A 15,113-nucleotide genomic window follows, 5' to 3' on the forward strand; every position below is an offset into this window, starting at 1 on the left:
AATGGACTTTCTCATGTACAATGGGGGAATTTCGACTAATTATTAATGTACGGCTTTGTTATAAGTGTATAGATGATTAAAAATAAATGTCGAAAAACGTAGTGCCGTACAAAAGTGATGGTGCCGGAAGTCGGTGCAAATTTTTATTTCGACGACAGTTGCAGAAGCAATATAGGTCATTTATTACTGTACGGCATTTGTGTGATTCCTTTTGGACACATATACAGATACTTTACCCGTAAACGCCGTACATATTTCCAACGGAGCGGTCGAGAGCCAAGGGTCGGAACCCTACCCCTACACCCATATACCCTAAGGTCATTGTAAAATGTACGGCAACATGTTCAAAATATTATTTAACACGGACAATAATGTTTTATAATTATGCCGTCCAAATATTATAGTTAATGTTTGTGTAATTAAATATTTATCGAAATTTCAGGATTTACCAAGTTCTTACTGCTGTAAGATCAGAGAATAATGTACGGCAACTTGTTTTTTTACTTAATGTTACTAAATATTACCGTTGTACATTATAGCCGTTCATTATAAATGGTAACAAATAAAAATATTATGATAAAAAATATATGAAATTTCCGAAATTTAGACGACTTTTCAAATGCTCCTAGAGTAATATGGGGAGTAATATTTTCAAAGATTATTGTTATTTTATATGTAACAAATATAAATAAACAAAAAAAAACAGATGCCGTACATTTTACTCCAGATTATTCTTTACAGCTGATAAAAACTTCGGCGACGTTTGAGGTGTCCCTTAAGGTCATTAATAACTGTACATATCTGAGTATACTACCATAAGGCTGTAAAGTATATTTACAGCCTTATCGTACCAGCAGAGAGAGGTAAAGGAAAAATATTTTTAACAAAAATATATATAATACAGGGCGTCCCAAAGTTATGAGACATGAAGGGAAAGTACCTTAAATATCGCAGATAGGGTATTTTACTAAAAGAAGACTTTATGTTATTTATAAAAGTTAGTAATTCTGCATTCAAAGATTTTTTAAAAACTACTTGCCTCGTCTGGAAATCGAACCGGCTTAAATTAAAAAAAAAAACACCCCTACTTTTATGATGCCAATCGAAAGAATGGCCAAAACCTAATAACTTTTCTAAAGTAACAGACTCGTAGGGGATTTTTTTAGGCCGAATACGATAGATAAAGTTTTTAATTTGATTAAAAAGATATATTCACGCTGTTCCTTTCTTTTAAAATACTATGTTACTTAAGAAGAGTTATTAGTTTTTGGCCATTCTTTCGATTGGCATCATAAAAGTAGGGGTGTTTTTTTTTACATTTAAGGCAGTTCGATTCCCAGACGAGGCAAGTAATTTAAAAAAAATATTTGAATGCAGAATTAATAACTTTTAAAAATAACATAAAGTCTTCTTTTAGTAAAATACCCTATCTACGATATTTAAGGTACTTTCCCTTCATTTCCCATAACTTTGGGACGCCCTGTATTGGTAGGCGGTGGTAGCGGACTATCGAAAGTGTACGGCATTTATCTTTTATTGAAGATTGTCTAAAGTATTGATAACCTGTGTTATTGCCGTACAGATAAAAGTCACCGGAAAATGACTCTTTTCTGAGAAAAGAAATTTACCCCATACACCTATGTGTTCCACAAAAAATGTACGGCATGCTGGAAAATGTTATCTATTTGTGAAGTACTCTCAAGATCATTTAATTTTATGTTGATTCATATCATCATCACCTATATGCTAATCAGACATATGTTGCGACCCTTGGCTTTCGACCGCTCCGCTGGGAATATGTACGGCGTTTACGGGTAAAGTATCTGTATATGTGTCCAAAAGGAATCACACAAATGCCGTACAGTAATAAATGACCTATATTGCTTCTGCAACTGTCGTCGAATTAAAAATTTGCACCGACTTCCGGCACCATCACTTTTGTACGGCACTAGGTTTTTCGACATTTATTTTTAATCATCTACACACTTATAACAAAGCCGTACATTAATAATTAGTCGAAATTCCCCCATTGTACCTGAGAAAGTCCATTCACTCACGTACTCACATGTACCGCACAGAAATGACGGCATAGTGCTCAGAGCTATTTTCAGATATAGTAACAGCCTTCTAAGCGTAATTCACGTTGGGTCATTTCACAGGTATTTTTTGTTCATGGGCTTGTGGTCTATAATACATTACCATAATCTTGTCTCATTTATTAAACAAACTACTATAATTATATATGATAGAACCTTACCTAGAAGTAAAATGTATATTTTACGAGTAATAATATAAATACTTTACAATAAATAAAAGTTTAATTTTATTTTAAAATTATTTATTGCACATAACCCAATTACATAACTGTTTGTAGAGACTCATAATAATAAAGCTCCTCTTCAGTGACAGATGGTCGAAAGGATTCAACCCCTCTCCATAAGTCTGAAACCCCTAATATTACAGAATCTTCACTTAATTCACTTTCTTTGACGACCCCTGAAATTATCAAGAAAAATGTATATAAACAAACAGAGTAAATACCAAAACACAAAAATGCATCAATAAGAAATTTAAAAAAAAAGTTTAACTATTAATATAATATTATTGATGCAACCTTTTAGTTGAAAACGACAATTTACGCGACATGCTGCTAATTAATTTGGATAAGTTAGTTGATTCACTAGCGCTAGGTTTTCAAAAGATAGTTCTTTAAAGACACTAGTAAGTGGACTTAAAGAACTTAAATTAAATTACTTTATTGTTATGTTGACTGCATTTTAACTGTTAATAAGCATAAATAGAGTACAGTATATTGAAGTTAGAATACTAATATGCGAGTGTATCCCTTCTAAGCAACATTCAATAGTTATACAAATTTTATTACAAGGTTAATGTTTTAGTGGAGCTAATCAGGGTCATACCAGTATTAATTTTTTCGACTAGTGAGCGTACAGCAACTGTTCGTGCAGTGGAAACAACTTGCAGTAAGTCAGCCCCCGTACAGCGTTGGGGTAACGCCGCTGCTACCTTCTCAAGGTCCACTTCTGGACGGAGATTGTAACTACAATATATGTTTACTTAAGTTACTAAAGTTAAATCTATATAGACAATTTTTTTTTAGATTTCAAAATAATTTTTCTACATTTTCTACCTTCGGCATAGAGCTTTTAAAACGGAGGTTTTCTCTTGAAGACCACAATATGGTCCCACATATATCAACTTGTCAAGTCGACCTGGACGAAGCAAGGATTGTTCCAACAAATCTGGCCGGTTGGTCGCACCCATAACAAATACAAAACTTGTGTCACCATCTGAAAACAAAAACTTTTTGATTTTTTTTTAAATGTATATTAACGTCGATTTCTTAGAGTACTTCTCTTTCTTCTTTCTTAGAGTTCTACTTACTTACTTTACTTACTTAAATGTTTTTTTATTGTACAATTACATTTCAGATAAATTTATTAATATATTTATTAAAAATTTCGTTGACCCAGAATCCATATGTACTAACAGTTCTAGCATTTTGTATTATCTCTATATCTTAAGAGGTTTTATGATTTATATGTATGTAATAAAATATATGTATTATATCCTGAATGTTTGTCATTTGGGTTAAAAAGGTAATTGATTACCATCACTAGTAACTGGATCAAGTTCGGCTAACAGCTGGCTAACGACTCTATCACTGGCGCCACCTGAGTCACCAGCTGAGCCGCGACCCGGCGCAAGCGCATCCAGCTCATCCAGGAAGACAATACAGGGAGAGGACGCACGAGCCGATTCAAATACTGAAAAAATTAAATTAATTAACTACACAGCTACTGTAAGACAGAAATATTTCCTCATTCATAAAAATAAGTCCGATTCATGAGCGTTACTAACCACAGCACTTTGATAACTTTCATAATAAAAATCTACAGAGGACAAACAAAGATGTACATTATTTTATTATTTAAAGGGAATATTTTATACGTCGCTTACTTATTAACCTTTCTTGTGCTTTAACAGTTGTAGTCCGCGAAAGAATACCGTCCTTATTCATAAAAGAAATCAATTTCATTACCATCTTTTAAATTCAAAAAAGAACAGTTGTCAAATTCTGTTTATGCTGCTATGAAAAGAGACACAATGCAATAATTTTTTTATGAATAACAAACACTTCTCTTAAAACGTCAAGTTTCGGTCTACTGTTTAGTTTACTGAAATACAAATATATTACTACTAGCTGGCCTGGCGAACATCGTACCGCCTAACAGTCGATTCTTTATTTTTTTAAATACTTATTCTGCTATCCGGGACACCGACGACAGATAAAAAAAAGAAAGTTGATAAGGCAACAAATACAGTATCATAAAATAAAAATTAACCTTCCCTGAACCCCTCCACTAACACTTGAACTTTATGATATGGTATTAAAGTTCAATTTGACTTTTAAGTATTATTACGAATATTTTGTATGGGAATATATATGTGTTGTTTTAAGACTTTGTCACTCAATTTTTTTTAATTTTTCTCGCCGTAAGAACCATCCTCGTACTTCAAGGAATATTATAAAAAAAGAATTGGCCAAATTGGTCCAGGCGTTGTTGAGTTATGCGCTTACCAACACATTTTGCGATTCATTTTTATATTATAGATAGTTAGACATTCTAATACAAAGGGGGTCTTACACTCTAAAATGCCAAGTTCTACTAAATATATGACAGTTTATGTACCTTTCCTTACATTTTCTTCTGATTGTCCTATATACATATTTAATAGCTCCGGCCCTTTCACACTCATAAAACTAACGTTGAGTTCAGTACTAACTGCTTTCGCCACCAGGGTCTTTCCACAACCTGGAGGTCCATACAATAATATTCCTGAAAAATAATTATTAAGTATATAAAACATCATATCATAGTTCAATCTATTAGTCAAGTAGTGATTAAAAAACGTGTGTGAAAACATAAATTTTATTATTTAGACAGAAAATGTCAAAATGTCTTATAAATTTTGCTATAAATGGAGCCTCGAAACTGTCCATTTATCGTTGTTTTAATTAGATTTAAATGTACTAATTTATTTAACTTTATTTTTTTTCCCTTTTTTTTCCTTTTTTTTCTAGCATTTAGAGTGCTTTTTGACAATGTTGTGACAGAACATGTTGCCATATTATAACCATCTATTACAAAAAATTTGGTGTTAGCAACATTTGCGTTTATATCCAATAAAAAAATTATGTATTTTACAACAAAAATAATTAACATTGGTACAGTATTTTACATAACACACCTAACGACATTTAGTATAATTTCTGATTTTTTATAATAAGTATAAAATACCTGATCTTTTAAGACTTGAATTCTTGAACAAGTGTGGGAATTTAATAGGAAATTCTATAGTTTTCAATAATTCCTTCTTTAGTTTTTCCAAGCCACCAATATCTTCCCAATACACTTTAGGTATTTTTGGTGCATCCAAATGCTGACTTTGCAAACTCCTTATTGACTCTGAAATATTTACTTTTATAAGCTTTCAATTTAGTTAGACATTAATATATGTTATAAAATGTAATCCACATGGTAACACTATAGGTTAGGGGTTGCCATGACTTAAATTATTTTAAAATTCAGTGCATTGTCAAAACACTACGATAAAGCAATAAAGGCTTCATTGCAATTAAAACCAATTCAAAAGCATAAACTTCCTAATGGAAGTCATGCTTTAGGCTAAGAATTTGCTCCACGGATTCTATATACATTATATAAGACACAACTACTTTATACTACGTTATTATACATACAAACCTAAATCATTATGGTTTCTTATGAAATTAAAATTAACAAAATGCAAAACACCAGTAGCCACATAGTTATAAAAAGTTTTAAATACCTAATCCTCGATTGAAATCTTCTTCATGAATTACATATAAGTTAGGATCCTGAGGTAATTGCGGATAATTGTCAACTTGCTTTAAATAGGACTCCTTTAATGCAAAATGCATTAATGTATCCAAATGGCCATAGACAAATGTCTCCGTCTTTGATGCTAATCTTCGTAAAACCTCTTTGGAATGCAAACTTATATTTTCCTTAAAGATTTCTCTTTTTTCATTTTCTTGATCAATTTGATTGTCTATATTAAGTTCCATGATTGATGAGAACCACTGAAGCATTTCAAATCTTTGCTGAACATTTAATTTGGATATTTGAAATTTTTCTAAGAAGAGTCTCATAATATTTGGTTTCAAGTCACGGTTTTCAGTCACAGCTATGAATATTATTGCATGTTTTGTATAGTTTTGGTAGAGATCCGTTAGGGTATTTATGAAGTATTCTTCAATTCTGTGATCTTCATTGTTTTGTGGGTCAACAGCTAGAACCTGAAATACAATATATTTTATCAATTTCAGCTTGGTGCTTCAAATCTATACCAGACGTTTCATGCTGAATATGACTGTTAAAAGTAAAAAAATCATTTAATCATATAGTAACATAATGTATACTTATGCGTCGTCAGTAAAGAAATACATATTAATATTTCTAATTGTACATTTAAGCCATTTACTGCCAGTTCTCAAATAAAGGGCGTAGAAAGCATTCAAGTAGATAAAATAAATTCGCGTTTAATACGTTAGAGTTTTATTTATATCAGCAGTTAGAAAGATCACCCGAAATGTTGGCCCCAATTGCCCAATTTCAAGGTTGAGTGTGTCTTCTGCTTTTTAGATTTTATTTTACTCTATTACTACTAAACAGATTTTTATTTAGTGTAGGTACTGTTGATATTAGTTTGAAAAGCCCCTTAGGGTGTAGCATATTAAAAATTAAATATATAAGTAGAAAGCTACAATTATTAATGTTAATTAAAATAGAATGCCTATGCCTGAACAGAGTTATAAGTTATAATCAACCATCAGTCCATATATACAATCCTTGTATTCTGTTTATTTAAGTAGTATAGTAGTTAATAATAATATGTAATTTAAAAAATACATTTGCAAAGCAAGGACACTTATTTAATTATAAATCTCTTATTTCTTATTATATATTTGTGATGTGTCTGTATGTTTTCTTCTTGTAAAATAATAAATAAATATATTACCTCAAAATTATCCAATAAAACAATAGCGGGCGCTGCTGCCTTAGCTTTTTGTATTGATGCATATATTTTACTCTCTGTTTGCTTTGCTGTTGAACTTTGTAAAAGGTTACAGTCAATCTGCACATAACTAAGCCCTGTAATATTTGTAAACCTATGTAAAATAAATTTGCTTTACATTAGAATTTAGTCCAGATAAAATTTAGTTATCTATATATATGGTAATATTCTTATTATTAAAAGGTAATAGCAGTAAGGTATAAATTTATAGTTTTCAAAATAACAAATTAAATTTATTTTCTACTTACCATTACATTTAGCTAATGTTTTAACTAATAAATGTCGTCCAGAGCCAGATGGACCAGTGATGAGTAATATTGGTATAATTGGACTAGACATTGAATCTGATAATGTATCTGAAAAAAAAAACTTGTTTCTAGCAATGCAAGAGACTTGTGGCATGAAGGTGTGTTAATATACATCACATCATTTGCTTTCATTAATAATTAGATGAAATGAATGACTTTTATAAGCAAAAAAGTATTTAAATTGAAAGAGAAAGCATTAAAACATACTTACTTATATCTCCATTCAGGAATGGTTGAATTGATTCTTGTATTTCCTCAAATTTTTCTTTTAAGCCCAATGGGCAGGAATGAATAACATTTGCTGCTGGTAACATACAGAATTCATTCTTCGGTCGAACTGAATGCATATTTTCACCTAAAGCCAGTTGTGTTACTCCTTTCACAACAAAAAGTGATGTTATCACATTTTGTACCTTGTGTGAATTGTTAGTGAGTTTTGTACATTTGAAAGAAACTCTTCCACTGGATTCCACAAGATCCAAATGATTATAATGATATTTAGTAGTTATCTCTTTTGTAAGTTCAATACATATAACATCCATTTCAGAAATCAATTTTGGCTTTTCAAAGTAATTACTCAATATCTCTTTAAGAAAATCATTGGACAAGTCATAGTCACTAAGAATCAAACAGACTTCTGCAGTTGCTGCAATTTGTGGGTTATTTTCAAATGACTTTATAGGATGAAATGATACAGAGATATTATCATTTTTATTAAGACCAAAGGAATTTAATATGTTATGTTGTTCAGATTCACTTGTATAAGCATCCTTAACTAACTTTGATCCAACAAGTGGTACTATTCTTAAATTATCTAGAGATACTGCTGAAGTTGAGTATAACTTTTTATGTAAATCTGCTGGTAAATTAAAGTTAAATCGAGGAAAACTGCTTTGTTTCTTAAATTGATTTTCCTCCTCATGTTGCTTTTTAAATTCATTTGCCAGTGAAAGAGTAGTCCATAGAACACCATTATCTACATAGAAAAAGTTCTCCACACACAAGTCTATAAAACTGTCCTTAGGAATAATTATACATTTATGTCCAAGTATTTCTAAATAGTCCTCTGTTATATGTTCCTTTAAAATATTTTTTATAACTTTTTCAGGTAGAGTATTGAGTGAGAACATATTGATAACGCTGGACTTTGAAAGCTTCTGTTGTAAATATCTAAACTTTATAGCAAGAAACACTAAAAATATGTAGAAATTGAACTTTGGATATAATATTTTTATACTGAATTTTAACACTCTCAACATGGAAGCCTGCTTTTTCTCCATATTACTATTATTTATTATATAAAACAAAATTAATTTAAATTATTATGTAATTCCATTCCAATATTAGATAATAATCGAACATAAAAACTAAAAACAAAACATTGTTTTTATTTCTCGCAGACGGACTATGGTTCTATACTCTATCTACGTTATTTCTTTTTTTTTTTTTTTTTTTTTTGGATCTACGTTATTTCTATTTTCTATAAGCACAGACTACAAATACTCTTCACTATCTATCATTTTAAAATTTAAGGCGGAAACATACTACCAAAACGCGACGCTACACCACGCCATCCGACGCATGTCAGTACTTATCAATCCCATATATTTAATATGGTCAGATGCACATAGACAACACGCCATGTGATCACACGCGGTAACATCCAATCGATTTGGATCGGCGTGTTGTGGATGTTGTGATGATGACGTCATGTGTCAGTCTTTCGAGTTTTTGACACGAATGTCAATTTATATACTTAAATATTTTGGATTTATTTGGCGAAATGAACGACGAACAATTAATTGAGTTGGTGAAACAATATTCTGTTTTATATGACATGAGATTACCTCAATACAAGGACAAAAACAAGGACAATGACTTCTGAATTTGCAAGCGTGTCGTGGTGTCGCGTGTTGGTAATGTGCACGATGGACATCGGGTGTCGACACGACACGTCGCGTCGCGTTTTAGTAGTATGTTTCCGCCTTTAATGTCATAAGTATGATATGTCTCATTTTAACATTAAATTAGCTATATTATGTAGTTAATACTCTTTATAGTAGGCGATGAACTGCTAATATGTCGAAAATATTTGATTAATGATTGATTTGAAGGAAAACTAAAACTTTATATATATTTTAGTCTTATCTCCTTTAATTAAAGATTTCAGTTTGCCTAATATGTATTTATCTTGGTCTTCATTTAACAATATAAGAATGCTATTGATGGCGTGCATGCCAGTAATCATATTTTATTTAATTTGGTTAATAAACACTTCTGAAGGTATACGAAGTGAGGAAGGAACACTTTTGGACCTAGTTTGCTGGCCTGATGGCAATGCAATACCTGTTATTATTACTTGCGGGTCAATCATTGCAGTTGTTATAGAGGTCACTATTTTTTTAACTTCTTCTAATGACCATATTTTCAATACACAAATAATTTTTACGAGATCATCAGATGATGATCAGATGAATCTGTAGACCATAGTAGAGACGTGTATCTATAGGAATGGCATAGTAGCCTCTAAATTACTTCATTAATTTAAATGTAGTTTGTTTGAAAAAATACTATTTTGTTATGGTAAGGTGAAATTATAATTTTAGGCGCACAAGTAGTTTTTTGTTTCTATAACATAGTTATAATTTACCTATATCGTGAATTATTTACAGTTATATGGCCTGTACCAGTTATTTAAAGCTGGACTACCCAAGAGAGAGTACAATGTGACGAATGGTTTATTTTATTATGTATGGTCGTTAATAATAATAATTATTATTTTTCTCGCAATCATGTTTTATTCAGGTCTTCAATCGACTATAATAAGAGGTAGTTATTGCTCATTATCGATAATGTAATTTTTTTGCATCACGCTATTCTATGTAATAAATAATTCATTAAGGAGCACTTTAATAAATATTTCTTTAGTATTATAAAATTAATAATAATTTCGTATGAAAAATTTATTTATGAAATCGTTTTAGCGCTGCTCCTTTGGTAAACATATAGAGAGAGTATTTTAAGTTTTATTTCTACATTTCAGCAAAAATAAAGGGAGGTATAACAAAAGCGATGCTTCGATATGCAAATCATCTTCCATCTAAAATAGCTATAGATAGGTTGCAAACCAGATTCCATTGTTGTGGAAGAGTCGGTTATCAGGAATGGTTCTTTATACCTTGGTATAGTGCTGGACAAAGCACCGACGTATTGTTAGTATTAATTTGACGTGAAATATATTTATTTTGTCAATGCAATTCAATAATAGACATTATACGTATAAAATATCCAAATAAACGAAGCACTTGGCAACGGAGGCAGTCATCATCTTAATATATATAAATGGGTCCCCGTAACAAGTCGGAAAATGCATATATTATCTATATAATGGTGTTCCTTTTACTCGATTAGGTACAATACTTTTTAAATCATTGAAATCGGTAAATTGGTTGCGAAGATATTACACATTTTGTACAAGCCAACCGCGGCGCGGCCGAAATGCTCATGTGACGTCACGATTTCCCTACGGACCGCGCGCTCGCTCTTCGCCATTCATTTATTAAAGTTCACTCGATCTGCGCGGGTCGTGTTGTGGTTTTGTGGTTTTTATGTGAAAATATGCCGCATTATAAGTACTGTATAGTACCGAAATGTACTAATACTTCAACTAGTACACCTGAAAAACTGTTTTTTAATGTGCCAAGGGACCTGAAAGTGCGCAAAAATTGGTGTACTGTCATGAAGAGGGGTGACAGTACACCTTACATTACTCATGTGGTAAACAGTATCTTAGTAAAACTTGTTTACGAATGTTAAAGAAAAATACAGGGTCGTACTAAGTGTATTTCAATGAATAAATAAATGATAAAAAGTGTAAGTAGTGAAATTTCTAATAACCCTTCCTCAGTAGTCTGGTAAAACCCAGGGTCGTACTGAGGCTCAACTAAATGAAATGTGCCGTTCCCGGGAATATTTCCCAATGCCGGAACATTCCCGCTTTGGGGAATATGTATCTGTAGGTAATAAAACTGTAGCCAAAGTGAATTCTATACATTGAATATTTTTTTGAATAATCGAGTTATGAGAGCTCCATACACGCAATAGAAACCAAAAATATTGTTTTTGAATTTCTTGTCTGTCTGTTGAACGCTTTTCACGCGAAAACTGCTTGACGTATTTTACGCCTTTTTTTTAAAACTCTTTGCGAATATTTTTACAAGACGTTTTCCTCTTTCCATAGCGACTGTCTCCTGTATGGATGCCCCGAAAATCCGTTCAACTAAAACACCATCAGTCTTGCAGTTTGCAGTTTCGTGAATTTTTGACGCCGTTACTCTGCAGTATCTTAGTTGCCTCCATAATGGTGAATCAGCTTGCGATAATGTTGCTTCTTCTGCTTTGCTACAGTCATCTATAGTCATCCGACTTGAGCAGAAGATTATTTCATTCTCATTAGGATTGCTTGTTCAAACAATCCAAGGTAAACGAATAAAGTATACCTACCGATTACTTTGTTTCTTACAGACGACAACAATACGCAAGTCGATGAGATTGAAATAAAATTAATCATTTCGTCGGGCACTTTTCTTACTTACTTACCAGCAATGTGCCGTCCGTTGCCTACTAACAATACTAGGAACTAACTCCCAATAAGATTTCCGACTGGCAATGCACCCAGAAACATTGAGAAGAATATTCCCGGTAACATGTTCATATCCATAAACCTTACTGGGAATTTTCCCGGGCCTGAATACGACCCTGTATTCCTGACCTACTTATTATCCTGCTGTTTTGATTAGGTTGACAATGAGATTTGCTTACCTCTGAAGTTTCCAACCACGAATTTCAGCGCTTGCATAGTTTAAATGATTACTAAGATAATCAAATACCATTTAGGTAGATTATCGGATTGCGCTTGCTCAAAACCGATATCTACCTTATTTCTACCACTGATTTGTTATATTATAATATTAAACAAATCAAATCACTTATTAATCGATTGGGTATAAACTGGTGACGTTACGCTCCGTGTTGGACGAGTATCGCGAACAGAATAAACAGCGCGGGGCGCGCTGTGGTTCAGCGGCAAGCGTTGAGATATTGTGACGTCATTGCTTTCGTTCGCGCGGTCAGTAAACCTTGTTTGGTATTTTGCCCATAACTTTGTCAGTTTTGGTCGTAGAACAAATTTTTTTACACCTTATGTTTTAGTTTCTCAAGGACTATAAAACTGCATTTATAACATAAAACCGTTACGGGTCCCCATTACGCGTCACGTTGTTTGTCCGCTATGGACTCCTAAACTACTAAACCGATTTCAATAAAATTTGCACACCGTGTGCAGTTTGATCTAATTTAAAAGATAGAAGATAGTTTACATAAAAATATAATTCTACTGTACGTATGTAATGTGTATGTCACTGAACTCCTCTTAAACGGCTGGACCGATTTAAATTATTATTTTTGTATGCGTTTGGGTGGAGCCCTGGATGGTTTGGATTCACAAATCAGCCCGTCTATGGCGCTGCAGTCGGTACTTTCTGCTTTGTTTAATATCCTAATTACTTGAAATACCATGCAGGACAATGTCTGACGGGTCCGCTAGTAATATTATATATCTTTTGTATATCCATCTGTACTATTCACGTAGATAGATCTTAAAGCTGTAGAACTTAGGGCAGTCCAAAGGGGATACTATCATAACATGATATTAACTTATTTATCCATAATAATGCAGATCTGTACGAAAGTTTGTTGCTGACAATGTTCCGTATAGCTGCTGTTCAATGGATATCATGCAGCCGTGTATCCATCATGGCGTTACCAAGAAAGGCACGATTTATAAGTACGATCCCTCAGTAAGTGTGGCATGTCTTTTTTAACAAGAGATCTCTATTATTAGCGTATTATGAGCGAGTTTTGTTTTATATATTTTATAATACCTAGGTACGGACTACCATACAAATTTAGTTGTTGCTTTGTAAGCCTCCATTTTCTATGTCTCTTTGATTCTCAATATTTACTAAAGAAGATTATGCAAGAGCAAGGCCAGAAGCTTACATCGATATTATGTATGTACGTAAGGCATGTTCCAGGGTTCATGGGGTTATGTCTATTTCAGACACAATTGACAATATGGGAAGCCGGTTGCGAAGAAAAACTGATAAGCGAAATGATGTCAATCTCGTGGCGTTTCAATGCTGTGATGTCACTCATCATAATAGCGATGGTAGATATTGTCTGATCTTTTTAACCTAGTATAGAATTTTACTCGTGTCAAACTTATCAAGATTTTTGAAGTGAGACTTCTTTAGGCGTATGTGGGTAAAATTTTTACGGATGAAACGCAATAATAATAATATTAGCGTCACGAAGATGTCCAGCGTTTTTGTCGAAGGAAATGGAGGAGTTTGGATGGAGCCCTGGATGGTTTGGATACACAATTCAGCCTGGCAGATGGCGCTGCAGTCGGTACTTTATTACTTGTTTATTATCCTACTCGCATGAAATATCACGCGAGACATCTGTCGAATTCGCTAGTATCAATATAAAAAGTTATGATTTGTCGGATCAATGTATTGATCGAATAAAATCAGTCATATTCAAAATTACAGTTAGGCCGCTCTAGCTCTCATGGCCCATTATATTATCGGGTACCTATTGTAATACTTTCTTGATAACAGAGAGCGATAACAGTGAAAACCTGAGAAAAACTTCCTTGTGGGAATAATTCGTTCATTGTTGTGGCAAAAACTTTATCAGTCAATATCGTACTAATAGACTACACTGTTCCAAAGGATCAGCATAATATTATGCTGATTGTAGGTGATAAATCTATATCTTTGAGGCCTATAGGAATATAAATTACCTACGACGGTTTCTGTGCCTACTGTTTTTCATAAAGTACATAAAGACTACTTCCGTGATCTGCGCATAGTCTTTGGTTCGTTTCTCTATGAAACAATAATTGTTCCGTATTTGGTACAGTACAATGTTTGCCTTTTTCCACCATGCATTAAGCTTATATTAATAAAAATTATCTGCTAGATTCTGCAAGTAATAGCCGTACGTTATTTACACACGGCGTACCGAAATGGCCTAAGCGCGGACAATCAGGATTCATGTTACGCATATTTACTCCGATCTGATACCAAAGTAGCAGGGAGAAGAAAAGTAGTCCGAAAACGGAAATTACGTCAAGCGCGAACTCTACACTGGGTAACTGCTTCGTACAGAAGACAGTATACAACATCGTCTCAATCAGATTTTAACAGCTCTGATGAATTATTGAAACCTATTTATGAATAAATGCGTGTGAGTGTCTATCAAATTCAATTTCAAAAAGTTAGGCTGATTTATGTATCTGTTTCGTGATCATTTATTTTTTTAATAGGCAAGGCTCTTTCGCCGGACAAGCGACTTTTAAATGCGGACATAGACAAAAGTCTATTGGTGCACAGTCGTGGTCCGAACGTACGACCTCAGGGATGAGAGTCGCACGCTGAAGCCAGTAGACCAACACGGCTCTTCACAAATCTTAGAGTACCGAATATGATTATATTAAAAGGAGATACAGAGCTAGGTTCTTATGTATTCACATATAAAATATCGTAATGTCAATTTTTTATCATTGTTGAGTTCATGAGGTGATATCAGCCATAA

The 15,113-nt window shown here is 32.9% G+C and overlaps 2 protein-coding genes across 2 annotated transcripts; one reads left to right on the forward strand and one right to left on the reverse strand.

Moving 5' to 3' along the window:
- Positions 1–2,321: 2,321 nt before the first annotated feature.
- On the reverse strand, positions 2,322–8,856 carry LOC125054624 (peroxisomal biogenesis factor 6). The gene is made up of 10 exons (XM_047656631.1): positions 7,663–8,856; positions 7,392–7,499; positions 7,087–7,220; positions 5,875–6,364; positions 5,325–5,492; positions 4,716–4,862; positions 3,633–3,788; positions 3,152–3,311; positions 2,922–3,061; positions 2,322–2,496 (listed from the first exon to the last, which is right to left on the reverse strand). The coding sequence occupies exons 1-10, from the start codon at positions 8,729–8,731 to the stop codon at positions 2,357–2,359; spliced, it is 2,712 nt and encodes a 903-aa protein (XP_047512587.1). The 5' UTR covers positions 8,732–8,856; the 3' UTR covers positions 2,322–2,356.
- A 727-nt stretch (positions 8,857–9,583) lies between these two features.
- On the forward strand, positions 9,584–14,770 carry LOC125054864 (photoreceptor outer segment membrane glycoprotein 2-like). Its single transcript, XM_047656997.1, has 6 exons — positions 9,584–9,841; positions 10,124–10,280; positions 10,495–10,663; positions 13,189–13,309; positions 13,573–13,680; positions 14,499–14,770. The coding sequence occupies exons 1-6, from the start codon at positions 9,632–9,634 to the stop codon at positions 14,757–14,759; spliced, it is 1,026 nt and encodes a 341-aa protein (XP_047512953.1). The 5' UTR covers positions 9,584–9,631; the 3' UTR covers positions 14,760–14,770.
- The last annotated feature ends 343 nt before the right edge of the window (positions 14,771–15,113 follow it).

This window comes from Pieris napi, chromosome 12, assembly GCF_905475465.1.
Source record: "Pieris napi chromosome 12, ilPieNapi1.2, whole genome shotgun sequence".
Lineage (NCBI taxonomy): Eukaryota > Metazoa > Arthropoda > Insecta > Lepidoptera > Pieridae > Pieris > Pieris napi.

Excerpts from the sequence above, each read along its gene's own strand:
- LOC125054624 (XM_047656631.1), bottom strand. The coding sequence starts at position 8,731 with ATGGAGAAAAAGCAGGCTTCCATGTTGAGAGTGTTAAAATTCAGTATA. Across the intron at positions 3,789-4,715 it reads AGAAGAAAATGTAAGGAAAG|TATTTGAATCGGCTCGTGCG; the intron begins GTACATAAACTG and ends TAATTTTTTCAG. Across the intron at positions 3,312-3,632 it reads TGATCCAGTTACTAGTGATG|ATGGTGACACAAGTTTTGTA; the intron begins GTAATCAATTAC and ends TTTTGTTTTCAG.
- LOC125054864 (XM_047656997.1), top strand. The coding sequence starts at position 9,632 with ATGTATTTATCTTGGTCTTCATTTAACAATATAAGAATGCTATTGATG. Across the intron at positions 10,281-10,494 it reads TCAATCGACTATAATAAGAG|CAAAAATAAAGGGAGGTATA; the intron begins GTAGTTATTGCT and ends TCTACATTTCAG. Across the intron at positions 13,681-14,498 it reads CACTCATCATAATAGCGATG|ATTCTGCAAGTAATAGCCGT; the intron begins GTAGATATTGTC and ends ATTATCTGCTAG.